Here is a 20,171-nt window from a genome sequence, read left to right on the forward strand (position 1 = left end):
CAAATAAATAAAGAGGAGAGAAGATACCCTTCTTTTTTAAGGAGGTAAAAAATGTGGGAATTTCTCACTTTGCCAACTCAATAATGTCATTTTCTAAGTAATCACTAAAAAATGAATACGCTTATGGAAAAGATTTTATTAAAATAATATTGGATATTCTTGCGAAAGATTTGGAAGTTTTGATAGAGAAAAAAGCTATGAAAGAAATCAAAGGGAAGAGGTGTTTGTATGAACATTTCTTCCATTTCTAACATTTAAAAGCACAGAAATTTGTCACTTGAGTAGTCCTTAATTGGATATTGAAATTTTTGTTTGCTAGCTATGCTATATCACATGTCATTGCTATCTTATCACCCAAATCAGCTGGCATATTTTTACTAGTTCTGTTATATAGCATGCGAGAATTAATATATGTGCTCGTCAGGGAAAATATCCACCTTGATGTTACACTTTGGCTATATTTAGGTATGAAAATTGGGCACAATCTGTCCCACATTTAACCTTTTTTCTAATTTTTCCGAGGAAAAGATAGGTTGAATGCATCCCCATTTTTTTGGGTACCAAAAAAGAAAAAAAATATAAAGTACAATTCTAACGCATTACCATTTCATTGAGATCATGAGTACAATACTAACAAGAAAACTAAAATATAGAGCTAAATAAAGTATAAATATTTGGATATATCAATGTTGGTCATGCAATTGGCATGCGGAATTGCTTCCTACCTTTCCTTTCCTGCAATGGATCAGCATAGCATCATGTGCAGAGCATGATTCTGTGGACCAAAATCATGTTCAGATGCTTGCGATGGAAAACCTGTGGGTGCTTGAATCCACCATTCACCCATGCTTCAAGATCATCACTTGCCACATCCTTAGAATTACACCCACATCCCAAATGGAGAGAGAGAGAGCGTATTTAGATGGTGGGCACGTACGTCAGACGCATGCATGCATGCAATAGCCATCCATCCAACATGGGAAACATCAAACACCGTGACATTGTAGCAAATGTCGCACCGCAGGTATGGGGGGTTTGTCCGGCATAAAATGCAAAAGGAAAAACAAAAGTTTCCATTTCTTAGGGGCCAACTGGTGGGACCAGAGGCAGGTGATCGCGATAACGGACAAAACGCCAGGCCAAAAAAAACCCCTTGAAAGGATCGCGCTGGAGCCTGGAAGTGGAAGAGACGGTTCCGCGCTTGCTGCCGCTCTCTCAGTCCCTCCACAGCCGGATCAACATTTCCTGGAAAAAAAATAAAAAAATTTGACGCCTTCGAGAGCCCCCGCCCCACAAAAAAAAAAAAAAAAAAAATCCAATCGCACTTCACAAGGGAAAAAAGCCAAAAAAAAAGGGTAACAATTGCTAAACGAAGCCGAGGAGATTGCCTCCCCGAGGTATTTTTCCTTCTCTCTCTTTCTTGTTTGTTTTAATCTCATTCGTTTGTTATTTCTGTACCATTGTGTTGTTGTAGAGCTTTGATTTCTGTTCATGGGGTTCTTTTTTGTCATGGTTCTTCCTGGAACCCATCTTTCTCTCTAGTTTTTATTGCTTTTTGGTTTTAAATGAGTTTGTTGAAATATGGAAATCTGGCTTCAAGAGAGTGAGAATTCATCGTTGTTCAAAAGATTTCGAACTGAATGTTCAAAGTAGTTCTTTTCTCCTTATTTTGGATATCTTGATATTTGAAATGTGGGTTGTGTGCAAGAAGCAAAAGGCATATGCAAGAAGGGTGACAACATCAGGGACTAGTTTGGAAATGTTTGGAGATGTAGAGGAGGAATACCTCCTTGGGAATTTAGTTGGACTGGGAAAAGGATGGCATGAGATCAGAAAGAGAGCTTTGGTTGTTTTTCTATCTTTGTGGTTAGGGAAAATGGATTTCTTAACGCCAATGATTGGCAGCCAAAATTTGTTTTTGACATGTAAGTTTGTGCTCGTTATGTGAGAAACTATCTCAAGCAAAATAATTTTATGCAGGGATAATATTGGTGATACGTACCTCTATCCATAATTGTTCAAGTATTTGATTAGAGTATCCACAAGATACTTGAAGTAGGAGTTTTCTAACCTATGCCTCCGTAAAAGCCATAAAGCCGATAGATATCACATGCTTAAAAATAGGCTAGGTTAGGGACCCTTATCAGATAACCAAAACCTCGTCAATTTTCTTCCATAAAAAAAACTACCTTAGGCATAACTACATATAGTGGATAGTTACCTAGCACTAATGTACGTCGAACCGGTACCTGAATCGGTATCGGTCAGCGCCCGGTACCGATATGGTACTCGGTACCGATATGGTACCATACCGAATCAGTAGGGCGTGCCGGTTCACGGACCGACACACCCAATTTTTTATGGAGTTCTCAAAAAAATTTAATTGGTAATCACTGTTTTCAAACTTTTTCAATAAATTTAAGTCTAATTTGATGTTTTTTTGATATTTTTTTGATTTTTTTTATATTTTTTGATGTTTCTATGGTCTCGGTTTAACCTAAATAATGTATCTTATTGATTTAAAATAATACAAATCATAAAATAAATAATATAAAATATTCTCAAATCAAGTAATGACGTGAAAATTAAAAAATAATACAATCAATTATATACATTTAAAATCTAACATACATACCGATATCTAAAATCAGATCGAGTGGCAATGCCTCTCATAGATATCCGAAACATCAGCATAGTCAAAAGGCACATTAACCCACCCCACTAACCAAGCAGCGTTACAATCTTGTACGTTCATCCCATAAGGAACATGCACCGGATTATAAGCACTCTCAGATTTCTTGTTAAAGCTTTAGCTCTGAAAGATATCCTCTGGTTGATAATACGATTGTGGAGGGGCCCATTCGAATATGCTGGCAACAAAATCCGACCCATAAGATACTCTAAAAATTATCCAAATTTTTTATTTATTTTTTAAAAATATTTTTTAAATCCAAAAATATATTTTTAATTTTTAAAAAATATATATCTAAATATTAAAAATTTTTATGTCAGCGTGTACATCGTCCATAGATCTACAACATGCAAAAAAACAAGCCCAAATCAAAAATTTTGGTATGATCTCTCTTTATTTTACAATTTTTGAGTTATTTTTTCAAGCCTCCGCCTAAAAAAAGAGAGAAAAAGAGATAGGAGAGAGGAAGCACACCTTATTTAGCTTTGAATTTTTATTTTCATAGCCTGAATCGGTGTTGTTTATGGATTTTTTGGAAAGAGGAAGTGGCGAAACTACTTTCAAATTGCTTTCGAAAGGCCTTCTCGAGCCTTCCCAATGCCACCTGATGTCTATAAAAGGCATCAAGTGGTAGTGGCAATAATACCATACCCAACTCGGTTCTAAACTGGGTTGAATCGATGCGAACTGGCCGGTTTGCACTGAGTCGGCACCGAACAGACCGGTTCAGGCCGATTCCGATCAGTAAAGGATTGGTTTCGGCCGGTCAAATAGCGATTCCAGCTGAAATTGAATAGGATTGCCGAACCGACTCGGTTTTGCACCGGGTCGGCTTGGTACTGCTTGAACCGGGAGGTTCGGCCCGGTTCGGTAGACCCTGCCTACCACTCAAAGTTATCCAACAACTAAACCATGTGGGCCACATAGAAACGTGTTCAACACATTATACTTTACGATCAAACAACTAAGACTGACAGATTCTATTGAATAATTGAATGATGTGAGAGAGAGTGGTAATGGGTTGTGGGGTGATGTAGCATTTTCAAATTTCTTAAAATTAGGTGAGAATGTTCTTGTTCTTTAAACTTCTGTTCAAACTTCAAAGTAAACTATCTTGTTGCTAGATGCAATTGTTCTACATGGTCTACTCCTTATGATAGCAACAAGATTTGAGAATATAACAACCCAATAGTCTATTTATCAAGTGCCCCCTAAAAGGAATTGAAGCATGGGCAATTATTAAGGTAGCGGAAAATGAGAAATCAGGATGATGACAATCATGGAGACCGAAGATGATGAATAGTTGAGTGGACAAGGCCATGATTGGAAAACCCAGCTAGAAAAATGATGCATATCCAATCGAAAAGTTAGATCAAACAAAAAGGAAAAGAAAGATGAAACATAAATCATGATCAACTAAGCCCTCTCGGGGGTGAGGATGATAGTGTTATTTTGATGATTAACAAGCAATTATCTAGAGCATGCTATAAGTTAAATTGATACTTCATTTATAAGTTCATTACTCTCAGTATATTTGTTTAATTGAAAATGGATAAATGGCCTTGTTCATTTGGATGAATCTAACCTTGAGAATGCAGCAAAGTGTGGTTTGAGTCGACCCACAGATTGATTGGGTCGACCCTGGTACATCAAGAAGTCATCTGGCACACTCCTGCAAAAATGGCACAAATGAACAGTGAGTTGGGTCGACCCAAGGTAAGCATGAGTCGACCCAACCTCCAAAGAACCTCAAAACACAACAGAAGAATGCTCTCTGGATTTACTGAGAGGGTCGACCCACACAGTGGTTGAGTCGACCCAAGCTTGAGTCGACCCAAACCCTGAGAGGGTCGACCCAAAGGCAAGACAGAAAGACAGACAGAAAATGGTTCTCTGGAATTACTGAGAGGGTCGACCCAAGAAGAAGTTGAGTCGACCCAAGTGAACTTTGAGTCGACCCAAAGAATGGTTGGGTCGACCCATGGGAAGGAAGGCTGAAATTGAGGTTTCTGTGGTTTCTGAGAGGGTCGACCCAAGGAATGTTTGAGTCGACCCAAGGCAAAGTTGGGTCGACCCAAGGACAGGTTGAGCCGACCCAAACACGGGCTGAACAGTAACGGCTAGTTCTGCAGATGTACTTTTTGTCCTTCCCAAGGTGAGTAACGGCTAGTTTTTCAAATCTGACCATTGGGGCTTGTCCAAGAAAGGTTGGAAACTATTTAAAGGGGCACTATTCATCAGAGAGAAGAACTTTTGAGAGGGATATCAAAGAATACACAAGAAAACAAAAGAGCCCTAATCTCCTTCATCAAGAGCTTCATTCAAGAATCAAGGAAAGGGATTGAGCAGATTCAAAGAGGCATCAAGAGCTCCATCCTCCCTTGAAGAGTGAAGCATCCTTGACAAAGAAGAGCAAAGCGACTTCAAAGCGATAAATACTTTCTAACTCTTCTTTGTAGTTCATATTGTTTTATATGCTCATTTAGGAGTTTGAATCTTTTCTTTTTATTTGTTAAACACTTTGTAAAGGTTCGTTGGTGAGCCCGCAAAACCAACAAAGGTTTTTGGTGAACCCGGAAAACCAAGTGTATAGGTTCGTTGGTGAGCCCGCAAAACCAACAAAGGTTTTTGGTGAACCCGGAAAACCAAGTGTATAGGTTCGTTGGTGAGCCCGCAAAACCAACAAAGGTTTTTGGATTGTGACCCCGGAAAACAATCCAATTGTAATCCGCGAGATTATAGTGAATTCCCAAGGGGACGCTTGGGGAGTGGACGTAGGTGCTAAGGAGAGCACCGAACCCCTATATATTGTTGTGTTTGCGTTGTGTTTGTGCTTTCATTTTCTCTTGCATTATCTTCTATTCTTGCATTAGTTTAACTCACTCAAATAATCTAAGTAAGCATCCACCGCACTTAATTACGAAAGTTTTTAAAAGCACCAAAATTAGAAGAAACCAATTCACCCCCCCCTCTTGGATTGTCACCTTGGGCAACAAGTGGTATCAGAGCTAGGTGCTCTAATAGTGCTCATTGATCTAACAATCAAGAGTTAAAGACCATGACAACCCAAGTAGGATGCTCTATGAGTGAGGGGCAATCCACAAATAGACCACCTCTATTTAATGGCACAAACTACACATATTGAAAAGCTAGGATGAGGATATTCATTCAAGCTTCGGACTATGAACTTTGGCAAATCATAACTAGAGGACCTCACACACCCACACTCAATATAGAGGGCACTATCATACCCAAACCAGAAATGGATTGGAATGAAAATGATAGAAGACTAGCACAGTTAAATGCAAAAGCTATAAATATACTTTATTGCTCTTTAGATGTAAATGAATTTAATAGAATATCCACTTGCACCACTGCCAAAGAAATTTGGGATAGACTTGAGGTCACACATGAAGGGACCAATCAAGTTAAGGAGTCAAAGATAAACATATTAGTACATAAGTATGAATTGTTTAAAATGGATTCTACCGAGTCCATAACTGATATGTTTACTCGTTTTACTGATATTATAAATGGGCTTAAAAGTTTAGGAAAATCTTATTCTAATTCTGATTTGGTGCGAAAAATTCTCAGGTCTCTACCAAGGAATTGGGAGGCCAAGGTAACCGCCATACAAAAAGCGAAGGACCTCAACACACTGCAGTTAGAGGAGCTTCTAGGATCACTCATGACCCATGAGTTGACAATGAGGCAAAATTCAGAAGATGAGGTCAAGAGAAGAAAGCCTATTGCCCTAAAGACTACCACCCCTAGACAACAAACTGAATCGGAAGATTCAGATGATGATGAAGATATTGATGAGGAAGGGATGGCAGTGCTTGGGAGGAAATTCAGAAAATTCATGAGAGGTAAGAATAGATTCCATAAAAAGAAGCCCTTCCCTAAAGGTAACTCAAGCAAAGAAAAGGGTAAGGACAAAGAAAAGGAGAAAGAAACTCCCATTTGCTATGAGTGTAACAAACCCGGGCATTATAAGATAGATTGCCCAGATTTGAAGTGGATGGCAAGAAAGTTGAAAAAGAAGAATTTTATGGCCGATTGGAGTGAGAGTGAGGAATCAAGTTCGGAGGACGAAGATCATCAAGACACGGCCCAAATATGTCATATGGCCAATGACGATGAGGTAGATTCTGAACTTGACTGTGATTTTACTATTGATGAATTACATGATGCATTTTTAGAACTCATGGAAGAACATAAGAAAGTAATTAATAAAAATAAAGCTCTAAAAGAAGAAAATCAATCTCTCATTAAAGATAAGATAAAACTGTCTCATAACTATGAAGCATTAAGTAGGAAACTTGAAAATGAAACCAAGAATCTAATTGCTGAAAATATTAAGTTAAAAGAAGATGCTGAAAAATATAAATCCTTGGTAGATAAATTTACTCTTAGTTCTACCAAATTAAATATGATTCTTGATAGTCAAAGAGCTGTATATGATAAGGCTGGTTTAGGTTATAGAACAAATAGGAAACAAAAATTCTTAAAGAATATTTTTGTAAAAGCTAAAAATGGAAATGTTACTTGTTATTGTTGCAATAAGATAGGACATAGAGCATATGAATGTAACTTTAGAAAGTCTAGTCAAAACAAATCAAGTAATAATCAAAAGATAAAATTCAAGAAAGTTTGGGTTCCAAAAGGAACATGGAGTACTAACCCTAAAGGACCCAACTTAGTTTGGGTACCTAAAGTTTCTTCTTGATTTTGATTGCAGGTGTGTCTTGCAGCTGATAAAGTTGAAAAACGTTGGTATCTAGATAGCGGCTGTTCAAGACACATGACCGGTGACGAAGATCAATTTGTCACCTTGGAACCAAAGAAAGGTGGAGTAGTAACCTATGGAGACAATGGTAAGGGGTATATCATTGGAAAGGGTAAAATTTTCATTGCTCCATCTGTTTTTATAGAAAATGTCTTATTAGTTAAAGGTTTGAAACATAATCTTCTTAGCATAAGTCAATTTTGTGATAAAGGATTTAAAGTTACATTTGAAGCATCTGTATGTATAATCACAAATCCTAAAGACAATAGTATTGTACTTGTAGGACAAAGGCAAAGAAATATTTATTTAGTAGATCTTCATGAGTTAGGCAAGAAGAATGGTTTATGCTTAATTACTAATGAAGATAAGAAGAATGAAACTAGTTGGCTTTGGCATCGAAGACTAGGACATGCTAGTATGGAATTAATATCAAAACTAGTTAAGAAGGAGTTAATAAAGGATGTGCCAAAATTGATTTTTGAAAAGGACAAAATATGTGGACCATGTTCATTAGGAAAACAAACTAGATCATCTTTCAAATCGAAAAATGTAGTATCAACAACTAGACCATTTGAACTCATACATATGGATTTATTTGGACCTACTAGAACTACAAGTCTAGGAGGAAAGAAATATGGACTAGTCATTGTTGATGATTTTTTAAGGTATACATGGGTTTCATTTTTGGCACATAAGAATGAAGCATTTTCAGAATTTTTGAAACTATATAATAAAATCATAAATGAAAAGAAACTCACCTTAGTAGCCATTCGAAGTGATCATGGTACTGAATTTGAAAATCAACACTTCGAGGAATTTTGCACTAAAAATGGAATATCACATCAATTTTCAGCACCTAGAACGCCTCAACAAAATGGGGTTGTTGAAAGGAAAAATAGGACATTGGCAGAAATGGCACGCACAATGTTGTGCGAGTCAAATCTTCCAAAGTACTTTTGGGCTGAAGCTATAAACACTTCTTGCCATATTCTAAATCGAGTTTTAATACGACCTATAACTAAAAAAACTCCTTATGAACTTTGGAAGAATAAGAAACCAACTGCAAAATATTTTAAAGTGTTTGGATGTAGATGTTTTATCTTAAATAATGGCAAGGAGGACTTAAGTAAATTTGATGCCAAGTCAGATGAAGGTATCTTTTTAGGATACTCCACATCTAGCAAGGCATCAGAGTATTCAACAAAAGAACCTTAGTAGTGGAAGAGTCAGTCAATATTATATTTGATGAGTCTGATAGTGAGTATGCTAGGAAAGAAAATACTATTGATGATGATACAGGAATTATCGACTTTGAAAAGTTGAAAATTGATGACGTGCCAAATCAAGATAAGGGAGATGATTGCGTGCCACCACAACCCCAAGACGTGCCAAAAGAATGGAGGTATGCACATGGACATCCTAAAGACTTAATTATTGGTGATCCATCTCAAGGAGTAAGAACTCGATCATCTCTTAGAAATTTAAATGATTATCTTGCTTTCGTTTCACAATTAGAACCTAAGACTTATGAAGAGCCTGAAAAAGATACTAACTGGATAAATGCCATGCAAGAGGAATTAAATCAATTCAAAAGAAGTAATGTATGGACATTAACTGAAAGACCAAAGCATAATTCAGTAATTGGAACAAAATGGGTATTTAGAAATAAATTAGATGAAAATGGAGTAGTTATAAGAAATAAGGCCAGACTTGTAGGCTGTAGCTAAGGGATACAATCAAGAAGAAGGAATAGATTATGATGAGACATTTGCTCCTGTAGCTAGATTAGAGGCTATTAGATTACTTCTAGCATTTGCATGTTTTATGGACTTCAAATTATATCAAATGGATGTGAAGAGTGCTTTCTTAAACGGTATTATTGAGGAAGAAGTATATGTAGAACAACCTCCGGGATTTGAAAATCATGAATTGCCAAATCATGTGTTTAAACTGCATAAGGCATTATATGGATTAAAGCAAGCACCTAGGGCTTGGTATGATCGACTAAGTAAATTTCTGCTTGAAAATGATTTTTGTAGAGGAAATGTAGATAAAACGTTATTTCTCAAAAGAAAGGACAAAAATCTATTAGTGGTACAAATATATGTAGATGACATAATCTTTGGTGCCACCAATGATACTCTATGCAAAGATTTCGCTGATTTAATGCATGGAGAATTTGAGTTGAGTTTGATGGGAGAACTAAGCTTCTTTTTAGGATTACAAATCAAACAAACCAAAGAAGGCATTTTCATTCATCAAACTAAGTATACAAAGGAAATACTGAAGAAGTTTGGGAATGAAAATCATAAGGGAATTGGCACTCCAATGAATCCTACTAGTAAGCTAGACAAAGATGAAAAAGGGAAGAGTGTTAATATTAAGCTCTATAGAGGACTAATTGGATCCTTGCTCTATCTTATTGCTAGTAGACCCGACATTGTATTTAGTGTAGGGATATGTGCTAGATACCAATCGGATCCTAAGGAGTCACATTTAAGTGCTGTTAAGAGAATTCTTAGATATTTAAGAGGAACTACCACCATTGGATTATGGTACTCGAGAGACTCCTGTCTAGATTTGCTTGCATACTCAGATGCAGATTTTGCCGGATGCAAATTAGATAGAAAGAGCACAAGTGGCACATGTCAATTCTTAGGAAATAACTTAGTATCATGGTTTAGTAAAAAGCAGAACTCAGTGGCACTGTCCACAGCTGAAGCTGAATACATAGCTGCTGGTAGTTGTTGTGCTCAAGTATTATGGCTCAAGCAACAACTAGAGGACTATGGAGTTAAACTAGATAATATTCCTATTAAGTGTGATAATACCAGTGCTATTAATCTTACTAAAAATCCAGTTCAGCACTCTAAAGCCAAACACATAGAAATAAGGTACCATTTTATTAGGGATCATGTGCAAAATGGAAATGTATGTATTGAGCATATATGCACGGAAAAATAATTAGCCGACATATTTACAAAACCATTGAGTGAAGATAGATTCTGCATGCTAAGGAGGGAATTAGGCATATGTGATCCTTTTATTGAATAAATATAAAAAGGGAGCTAGTAGTCTCATGATACATTCCTCTAACTTCAAAAATCCCATGAAACATGAGTCAAATTTGTTATCTATAGATTTCTTACTCATATATCAATGTCCCATAAAGAGTTTATAAGGATTGAAAGTAAGAAAAACTTTTTAGAAGCAACAAGGAAGAGAAAACAAAATTTCTGCACTTGGGTCGACCCAACCCAGAACATGGGTCGACCCAACGTTGAGTCGACCCAAGAAAATCCTTGAGTCGACCCAACGTCGGGACCCCACTGTTAAAAGGGGGCCCGAGAGCACATCTAGGGCACTGTTTGCCCTTTGTCTTCTTCCGAAAAGCCTAGTCCCCACTCTCCAATCTCCACTAAACTCCTCCAAACAGTAGATTTCCTCAAAATCTTGGAGAAATGGGACCCAAACGAGCCGTAGCCAAGAGATCCGGAAGAGTGACCCGGGTCCAACAAGAGGAAAGGCACCCTACCGAGCCTTCTCCCGTGTCTCCACGACGTGAGGCACGTGCGGAGGTCCCTCCTCCTCCTTCCCCCTCAGTGATTCTTGCAAGATTTGCGGGGAGGCCGGTTACTACGGGGAGAAGGATCCATTCCGAGTTTTTCAATCAAGAAGGGTTTCAGATTTGGGAATGGATCCAAAGGCAAGGTTGGGAGTATCTTTGCTCCCTAGATGTGGTCATCTACCCCGGGTTGGTACAAGAGTTTTATGCCTTCTTCAAGACTGGTATGGGAGGGCTTGTGTCGGAAGTTCGAGGGGTTCGGATCCGTGTATCCGAGGAGAGCTTGAGTGAGCTACTACACCTACCCTGCATAGGAGCCACTCCGGAGAGGCCAGAAGATAAAATGAGAGCTCTACAATTGATCATGGAAAATGAGAACTTCGATTTTTCTCAGAAGGTAATAGCTAGTTCTCTTTCCGCTGAGATGAGGTTATTGCTCAATATGATAAATAGGATTTTATTTCCGAAGACCGGGAGATTTGATCTCATCTCAGAGCGAGATCTAGCAGTTATGGAGTGTATGATTCGGGGGACTCCTCTAAATCTTCCGGCTATGATAGTGAGGCAGATGAGGAAGGTGATGTGCAGCAATAGGGTATCACTACCTTATGGTATGATACTTACATTGATCTTCCGTCAGCATGGTTTACCTCTCGAGGAGGAGGCATCCAAGAGTCTGCATCACACGGACACGTACACTGCACGGACACTCATACGCATGGGATATGCGAAAGTGAACGGGCAGTGGATTCACACCGGTGCAGGCATTCAGGGTGAGGCACCAGAGGGAGAGGCACCAGAGGATGAGGATGAGGAGCCTATGGATCATCCTACTGCACCCTCAGAGGCTGGACCATCGTCATCCGCTCCTCCGACAGATACAGATGACTTCTGGAGCAGGATGACAGAGCTCATGTCAGCTCAGGCGAGGACTATTACTGACGGGCTCACGAGCCGATTGGACGCCCGGTTGGATGTCATGTCTGCTGATATCAGTGATCTGAGGCAGCAGATTGGAGCACTCCGGAGAGAGAGAGAGACACATGGACCATCTGTGCCACAGGCTGCTGAGTCAGAGATATCGGCACAGAGTCATCCAGCTCGTCGTGCTCCACGCCAGACACAGTCTCACCAGGCTCGACCTCCCCTCGCCACGTATGCTAGGAGGATGAGGACTAGATCCCAGCCATTAGATTCCCCCTAGGCTGATCTTAGCATCTATGTTTAGAGCCTAGGCTAAATATCTAGTTCTCATATGTATTTTGCTTTTATGATATGTATCTTTAAATCTTGATTAAGGAACATTGTATCTGCTTTTGTTTTTGACATTCATGTATGAAAATGTTCCTATTTTGATCAATGAAATTTGAAGTTTGTTATTTATTGCATTCTTCCCCATATATATATTTTTTTTGATGATAACAAAAAGGGGGAGAAGAAAAGAAAGAGTATATCAATTTAAGAAAAGAAAGAGTATTTTATTTGAGAAGTAAAGAAAGAGTATTAATTTTGGGAGAAGTAAAGATATGTATAACAAAAAGGGGAGAAGTAAAGATAGTGTTTAGAGTATGTAAAGAAAGTGAATAAAGAAAGAGTATTAATTTTGGGAGAAAAAGTGAATAAAGAAGTTATGTAAAGAAAAGAGAAATGAATGGGCAAACAAATTGAAAATCATATAAGAAAGTTTATACATCTAAGGGGGAGCAATTTGTAACAATGAAATTGATCAAATCAAAAATTTATATCACAATTCAGAATTTGTCACATATAAATTCAGAATTTGGCACGCACCTCTCGCACCCCGATACATAGCCTGAAACTCATATTATCTCAAATTTTTGAAGTTTCATCGCTAATGAATTATAAATGAAAGGGGGAGCAATTCAAAGAATCAAATTGGCAACATTTAAATGATATAGGGGGAGATTTCACAAGTATATATGAAAAGCTGAAATTCAGCAGTTTAATCCCTTTTATAAACTGATTTTAAAGACAAGTATCAATAGGCTTATACTCTTTATTTTGTAATCATCAAAAAGGGGGAGATTGAGGATGATAGTGTTATTTTGATGATTAACAAGCAATTATCTAGAGCATGCTATAAGTTAAATTGATACTTCATTTATAAGTTCATTACTCTCAGTATATTTGTTTAATTGAAAATGGATAAATGGCCTTGTTCATTTGGATGAATCTAACCTTGAGAATGCAGCAAAGTGTGGTTTGAGTCGACCCACAGGTTGATTGGGTCAACCCCGGTACATCAAGAAGTCATCTGGCACACTCCTGCAAAAATGGCACAAATGAACAGTGAGGTGGGTCGACCCAAGGTAAGCATGAGTCGACCCAACCTCCAAAGAACCTCAAAACACAACAGAAGAATGCTCTCTGGATTTACTGAGAGGGTCGACCCACACAGTGGTTGAGTCGACCCAAGCTTGAGTCGACCCAAACCCTGAGAGCGTCGACCCAAAGGCAAGACAGAAAGACAGACAGAAAATGGTTCTCTGGAATTACTGAGAGGGTCGACCCAAGAAGAAGTTGAGTCGACCCAAGTGAACTTTGAGTCGACCCAAAGAATGGTTGGGTCGACCCATGGGAAGGAAGGCTGAAATTGAGGTTTCTGTGGTTTCTGAGAGGGTCGACCCAAGGAATGTTTGAGTCGACCTAAGGCAAAGTTGGGTCGACCCAAGGACAGGTTGAGCCGACCCAAACACGGGCTGAACAGTAACGGCTAGTTCTGCAGATGTACTTTTTGTCCTTCCCAAGGTGAGTAACGGCTAGTTTTTCAAATCTGACCATTGGGGCTTGTCCAAGGAAGGTTGGAAACTATTTAAAGGGGCACTATTCATCAGAGAGAAGAACTTTTGAGAGGGATATCAAAGAATACACAAGAAAACAAAAGAGCCCTAATCTCCTTCATCAAGAGCTTCATTCAAGAATCAAGGAAAGGGATTGAGCAGATTCAAAGAGGCATCAAGAGCTCCATCCTTCCTTGAAGAGTGAAGCATCCTTGACAAAGAAGAGCAAAGCGACTTCAAAGCGATAAATACTTTCTAACTCTTCTTTGTAGTTCATATTGTTTTATATGCTCATTTAGGAGTTTGAATCTTTTCTTTTTATTTGTTAAACACTTTGTAAAGGTTCGTTGGTGAGCCCGCAAAACCAACAAAGGTTTTTGGTGAACCCGGAAAACCAAGTGTATAGGTTCGTTGGTGAGCCCGCAAAACCAACAAAGGTTTTTGGTGAACCCGGAAAACCAAGTGTATAGGTTCGTTGGTGAGCCCGCAAAACCAACAAAGGTTTTTGGATTGTGACCCCGGAAAACAATCCAACTGTAATCCGCGAGATTATAGTGAATTCCCAAGGGGACGCTTGGGGAGTGGACGTAGGTGCTAAGGAGAGCACCGAACCACTATATATTGTTGTGTTTGCGTTGTGTTTGTGCTTTCATTTTCTCTTGCATTATCTTCTATTCTTGCATTAGTTTAACTCACTCAAATAATCTAAGTAAGCATCCACCGCACTTAATTACGAAAGTTTTTAAAAGCACCAAAATTAGAAGAAACCAATTCACCCCCCCCTCTTGGATTGTCACCTTGGGCAACAGGGGGCTTGCTTAAGAATAAGAAAGAGGAATCTTATGCCCCTCATTCTTCGAGAATCAGAAAGATCTCTTTCGAGTTTGAATTTGTTCATTTGGAATCTGGGCTCTTCCATCTTCTACTTATTTTTTTCTATTTTAGAAATATATTGATTCTTAAAATTTTGATAAACCACTGCTTCGTCTGGTGTATACAATGCTTGACCTTCGATCAGGTTTTGAGGTGAAACCTCTATCCAGACCTTTTTAATTGTAGGACTCCTTTAAAGTTAAATTGCTTGTACTTGTCCACATTTGGGTGGACTGCTCCCTAATTTGTGTCAATATCCTGTTATATCCATTTAATTATCTTCTAAAGGTAAGGCTCGGTGCTTGTCCACATTTGACTGTTTTTATATGCTGTACCGTACTAGTGCCTGTCGGCACTGGTTCGGTACAGGTTGAACTGATTAGTTCTGGCCAGTTTAGCATACCTTGGTTTGACCAATCTTATTGTTCAATATTTGCTGTCTTAGTGCTTATCATGCAAGGTTTTTAATCGAGAATCTTAGCCATCACAGTGAGTATCAATATGGATTGAGATCTCAGTTTATTTTGGCCAGTATATTAAGCCCATAAGCATGGAAAAAGTCCTAGAATTCTGGAATCTTGACTGATATTATTGGATTCGAGATATTAGAATCTTAACCAATATAACAAGCTCAAAATTAACAAGTATTTTAAGTCATTAATTTGAATTTTCTAATAAAAAAAGTTAAGTTAAAATTGTAATGGAATGATTAGCCAAAATATTAATCTATATTTGAATATTTTATATCCAATATACAGGATTTATCATTTGTATTGGCCAAGAAAAATAAGGGCTCCGATATTAGTTATGCCATATGGGTGAATGGTGAGTGCCCAAACTAATACTGATACAAACTAATATCAGGATTTATCCTTTTTTAGCATTTATTTATGCTCCAACCACATTGTCATACCTCGAGACTCCAACTTATTCAAATTCCAAGCCCTAAGGTGTGACCATTTTAGTCAGTCAATCCTGGTGCCCAAGGTAAATTCAAGATTAGGATGCCCATAAACAAAATAACTAAATAGAGCCAAACTAAAATATATAAAACACAACCATACAAAACTTAGAAGATAATCTGTCATGCCTCGACCCAAAGACTTGCCAACAGACATGGTAACCCACCTCATAGGCATAGGGCTTGGCCCTTGAGCATGCAAGCAACAACCTATCAAATAACAAATATAAACCAAGATAACAATAATTCAATAACACAGGCAGGATAAAATTTTCCAAAACTAACTAGGTTTCCAAAAATTGAATTGGCCACCAGCCAAACCCAAAAATGACAATTAGCAATATCATGACTAAAAATTAAAACAATTTATAAACAAACCAACAAAACAACTTAAATTCTCTAAGTTCCAACGAGTTCTAGAAAATCACAATATCGAAGAGATTTCCAATATTGAAACCATGGTGCTTAGGCGAATGAAGAAGAGTAGGACAAAAGGGGGTCGGCGGGGCTGGGGTTGCACACAAAAGAAAAGAACAACTAGGGGTGCGTGGGGCGGGGCTGGGGGGAGGTCGCATGAAAAGGAAAAGAGAGGGCTTGGGAGGGTCCACTTAGGTCTAAGCCCAAGCCAAGTTAGGCTAGACGCCTATGGGTGGCCTGAGCTGTTATCTAATCTATTATCTGCATCATTTTACATTTTTTGAGATACAAAACAACATAATGTGAAACGTTTATATCACCCTTGTTGCCTCAACAATCACTAGAGACTAAAAGAAACTCCAGGACTTAGCTAAAGCCGAGTTAGGTTGGGCGCCTATGGGCCGTAGGTGGCCCAAAGTGTTACATAATCTGTTATGCACATTATTATATCTTTTCTAAGGTATAAAATAACATAATGTGAAACTTTTATGTTATTCTGTCTCTTATTGCCTCGGTAATATCTAGACACAAAAAGTAACTCCAAAACCTTTTTCTAGAAGTTCCACCATGTTTGTGGTTAATCACTCAAGTGTTTTATAATTGGAGTGAGCTACACAAGTTAGTATGGAACTTTCTAACTTTGAGAAAAGAATTTTAAGTTTATACTTCAAATAAATGACATTTCAACATAAACTATAAATTCCTGTCACATATGAGATAAGATATTGCAACATCATTGAGAAACTTGCTTCTCGAGGCCTTACATATCCTTGTTTCTAATTTATATGGGGTCCCACATATCTTTCAGATGAGGTCCAAATATATCACTTGGCAAGAGTTCCACAAATATCTCCATGGCATGGTATTTCTTTTTGAAATTAACCATAAACTCACAATAAATGCCATTTAAAAGGACCTAGTTGGAACAAACACTCCGCTTCACTGTTGAAGCGTAGAAGACTCAAATAGGGAAATAATTTTAACTCAAAACACAGATACAGATCAAATATCAGCTTAAATCTCATATTGTTTCAAAGTTTCCAAATTGAAATTGAAAGATAACCTAAAACTAACATAGTTAAGAAGAATAAGTCCAGATCTTTTAAATGTTATATACAACATCAAAAAAAAAATCCAGTGTTAGAGTTTGGTATTTCAAAAGAAAACCCTAAATTCTTAATCTGACTAAGGTTTTAGAATTTCAAAATGATACCTAGACTTGGAAATTGGAATAATATAATCGAGAATGAAGTTCATTTTTTTTATATGGGAATTTGATTTCCATATGCGATAGGCCTACTATTTCCTTCTTTTCTTCACCAGCTTACTATCAATATCCTTCACTTAAAGGCATTAAAGGTTGGTTAGCCCAGTTGGTTCTTGTAACAGGTCAGTCATGATGGTTGGTTTAGCATTCTGACCTACTAGACAGGCAATTTTTGACTAGGTCATATGAACAAGCCTTCTTTGCATATTTGTTTCCATTTATGAGATATTACTTATAAATATGGTCCTACACCCCATTTGAAGATTATTGAAACCATGGTATGCTGTACCGATCGGTACTGGGCGTACCGTACCCGTACCGATGGATACCGGTATCGATATGCTAATGTCGGTACGCCTGGCGTACTGCATACCATACCGTACCGACACTCGGTACGTCTATACTAGCGCGACACCGGTACGGGATTCGGTACCGGTACGGCGAACCTTGATTGAAACCATGGTCTGCCATACCGGTCCGTACCGGTCCGGCCTGGAACCGGTACCGGATCAGTGTGGAATCCGGTACCGGTAGTTTATTGTTGGAGAACCGATATGGGACCGGTTCGGCCCGGTGCGGAACCGGTTCGGACCGATACGGGACCGATTCGTACCGGTCCGGGCCGCTACTGGTACGCCAACCTGTATAGGTACGCCGACCGGTACCAATATGGCGGACCTTGATTGAAACACTAAAAAAATTTATCGAAACAAAAGATGAATTTTCTGGGTCAAGAACAAAAATCCAACTATTAGGGCTGGGTCGCATCACTGACTTTCAAATGCTAAGGTTTTTCTTGGATCTCAAAAACTCAAGTTTAACAATATTCAAACATTAATGGAATCTAATGTTTCCTGTAGGAAAAGCTTTTTATCTTAGTTTTCGAAATGTTTTCATTCAGACTAGTGCCAATCATCAAGCTATGACTTAACAGGAAGAGATTTATTTTAAGATTTTACACACGTATATATTTTAAATAGATGTTGGTTTTGATGCACATGGGGATTTTACACCACCGCACATGGGATTGCAGGTGCACATATCCTCTTTTACTTCCTGTGGTGCTAGTGGGAAGTCTTATAGCAACCTTTCTGCACAAAATGCTTGTCATAGCATTATGGCAGCTCCATTTTTAGCAGATTCTTTTACTTTAATTGTAGCCTCCATGTATGCTGATAAAACTTTAAATGTTTGGGATTTTAAATGGATAGCACCTTCCAGTCACAGGCTTCCTAAATGAGAATGAAATCTAATGATTTTAATGACAGTGATGCATCCAACTCTAATTTTCTGAGGATTATATGCATACACATACTTTCATTTTGTTGACAGTTGTCTTTTTGATGGATTGACTTTGAAAATAGATATCCCCTTTAAAGTAAAAAAGCTAAAAAACTTGTATCTTCTTACTTTTATTACTTTACAATGTTTACATTATTAAAGTGTACCTAAATCAAGTTATATGACCTTTCAATATAGTTCTTACATAGTTGTAGTTAAGGATCTCCATCTTGGTACCAGACCTCATATCGGTACCATCTTATTACAGTGTTGGTATGTGGTACGGTACGAGATGGCGAGGCATACCGAGTGTATGTACGGTACCAAACAGTACGATGAACTTTAGTTGTAGTGGACAATTGGTGTCATTAACTCTTTACTGTTTCCTTCAACAAATGCTTATAATGTTTTTTTTCATTTCCTGCAGTTCTCTGTGCTGTATTCTTTGGATCCACACTTCACTAGCCAGTAAAATTGTGGAAGAGTTTTTAAGAAGATATGGCATCACTACAAGATATTGCTCTGTCGGCATTTATAAATATTCTATCTGCATTTGCATTTTTTGTGGCATTTGCTATATTACGGCTTCAGCCATTCAATGATAGAGTATATTTTCCTAAATGGCATCTCAAAGGGATAAGAAGCAGCCCAAGACTTTCAGGAAACTCTGTAACCAAGTTTATTAACTTGGATTGGAGAACATATTTAAGGTTTTTGAGTTGGATGCCAGCTGCACTGAGAATGCCAGAACCTGAATTAATTGATCATGCTGGACTTGATTCTGCTGCATATATCAGGATTTATCTTCTTGGGTGAGTCCAATGGTGCCATTGATCTTATTATTTATTTATTTATTTTTAAAAATAATTTTATTTCTCTATTTTGAAGTAGAATGCTAAAATGAACCTAACTAAAATGATAAACATATGCATCTTTTTTCGCAATTTTTTTGACCTTACCAACTCTACATGCACCCCACATTCACCTTTGGGGCTTGTATTTACTTCTCAATCTGATTTTGAGGAATTTTAGGGATCTTTCTACCGTTCATCTGTTTAACATCTCTATTGCTTTTCATGGAAGATCTACTTGAACTGCATCCGGAGAACCGCTGTCAGTTAGGTTCGAGGCAATTCAATCACTCTACTATTATACTATATGAACTAGATTTTTAGAGATATGCGTACAATCAATTAATTAGAATGCCTTTTGCTATCTTTATAGCAACTAGATCTCTCCTACTTTACATCTATATTACTTTGTATATTGACTCCTTTAGTGTTTATTCATGTTTCTTGATTAGATGGATTAACCTATCATACATTGTGCTTTTGCAGGTTAAAGATATTTGTGCCTTTAACCATTCTTGCTTTTGGTGTCCTGATTCCTGTTAATTGGACTGGTGATACTTTGGAGCATTTAGATGTAGAATTTAGTGACATTGACAAGTTCTCAATATCGAATATTGCAAAAGAATCAAAAAGGTATAACCTTTTGATTTATTTAAAATTTTATCAAGGCAGTG

At 37.9% G+C, this 20,171-nt stretch overlaps 1 protein-coding gene across 1 annotated transcript in view; it reads left to right on the forward strand.

Moving 5' to 3' along the window:
• Positions 1-1,083: 1,083 nt before the first annotated feature.
• LOC103720361 (hyperosmolality-gated Ca2+ permeable channel 1.7-like) overlaps positions 1,084-20,171 on the forward strand; it is a 92,597-nt gene continuing 73,509 nt past the window's right edge. The window contains exons 1-3 of the mRNA XM_088708347.2: positions 1,084-1,397; positions 19,074-19,458; positions 19,984-20,130. Coding sequence (XP_088564473.1) covers positions 19,145-19,458; positions 19,984-20,130 — 461 coding nt within the window. The 5' untranslated portion in view covers positions 1,084-1,397; positions 19,074-19,144. The remainder of the gene's footprint in view (positions 1,398-19,073; positions 19,459-19,983; positions 20,131-20,171) is intronic.

The sequence above is a fragment of the Phoenix dactylifera genome, chromosome 12, assembly GCF_051530095.1.
Source record: "Phoenix dactylifera cultivar Ajwa chromosome 12, Ajwa_hap1_PhDact_Kaust_v1.1, whole genome shotgun sequence".
In the NCBI taxonomy this organism is placed as follows: domain Eukaryota; kingdom Viridiplantae; phylum Streptophyta; class Magnoliopsida; order Arecales; family Arecaceae; genus Phoenix; species Phoenix dactylifera.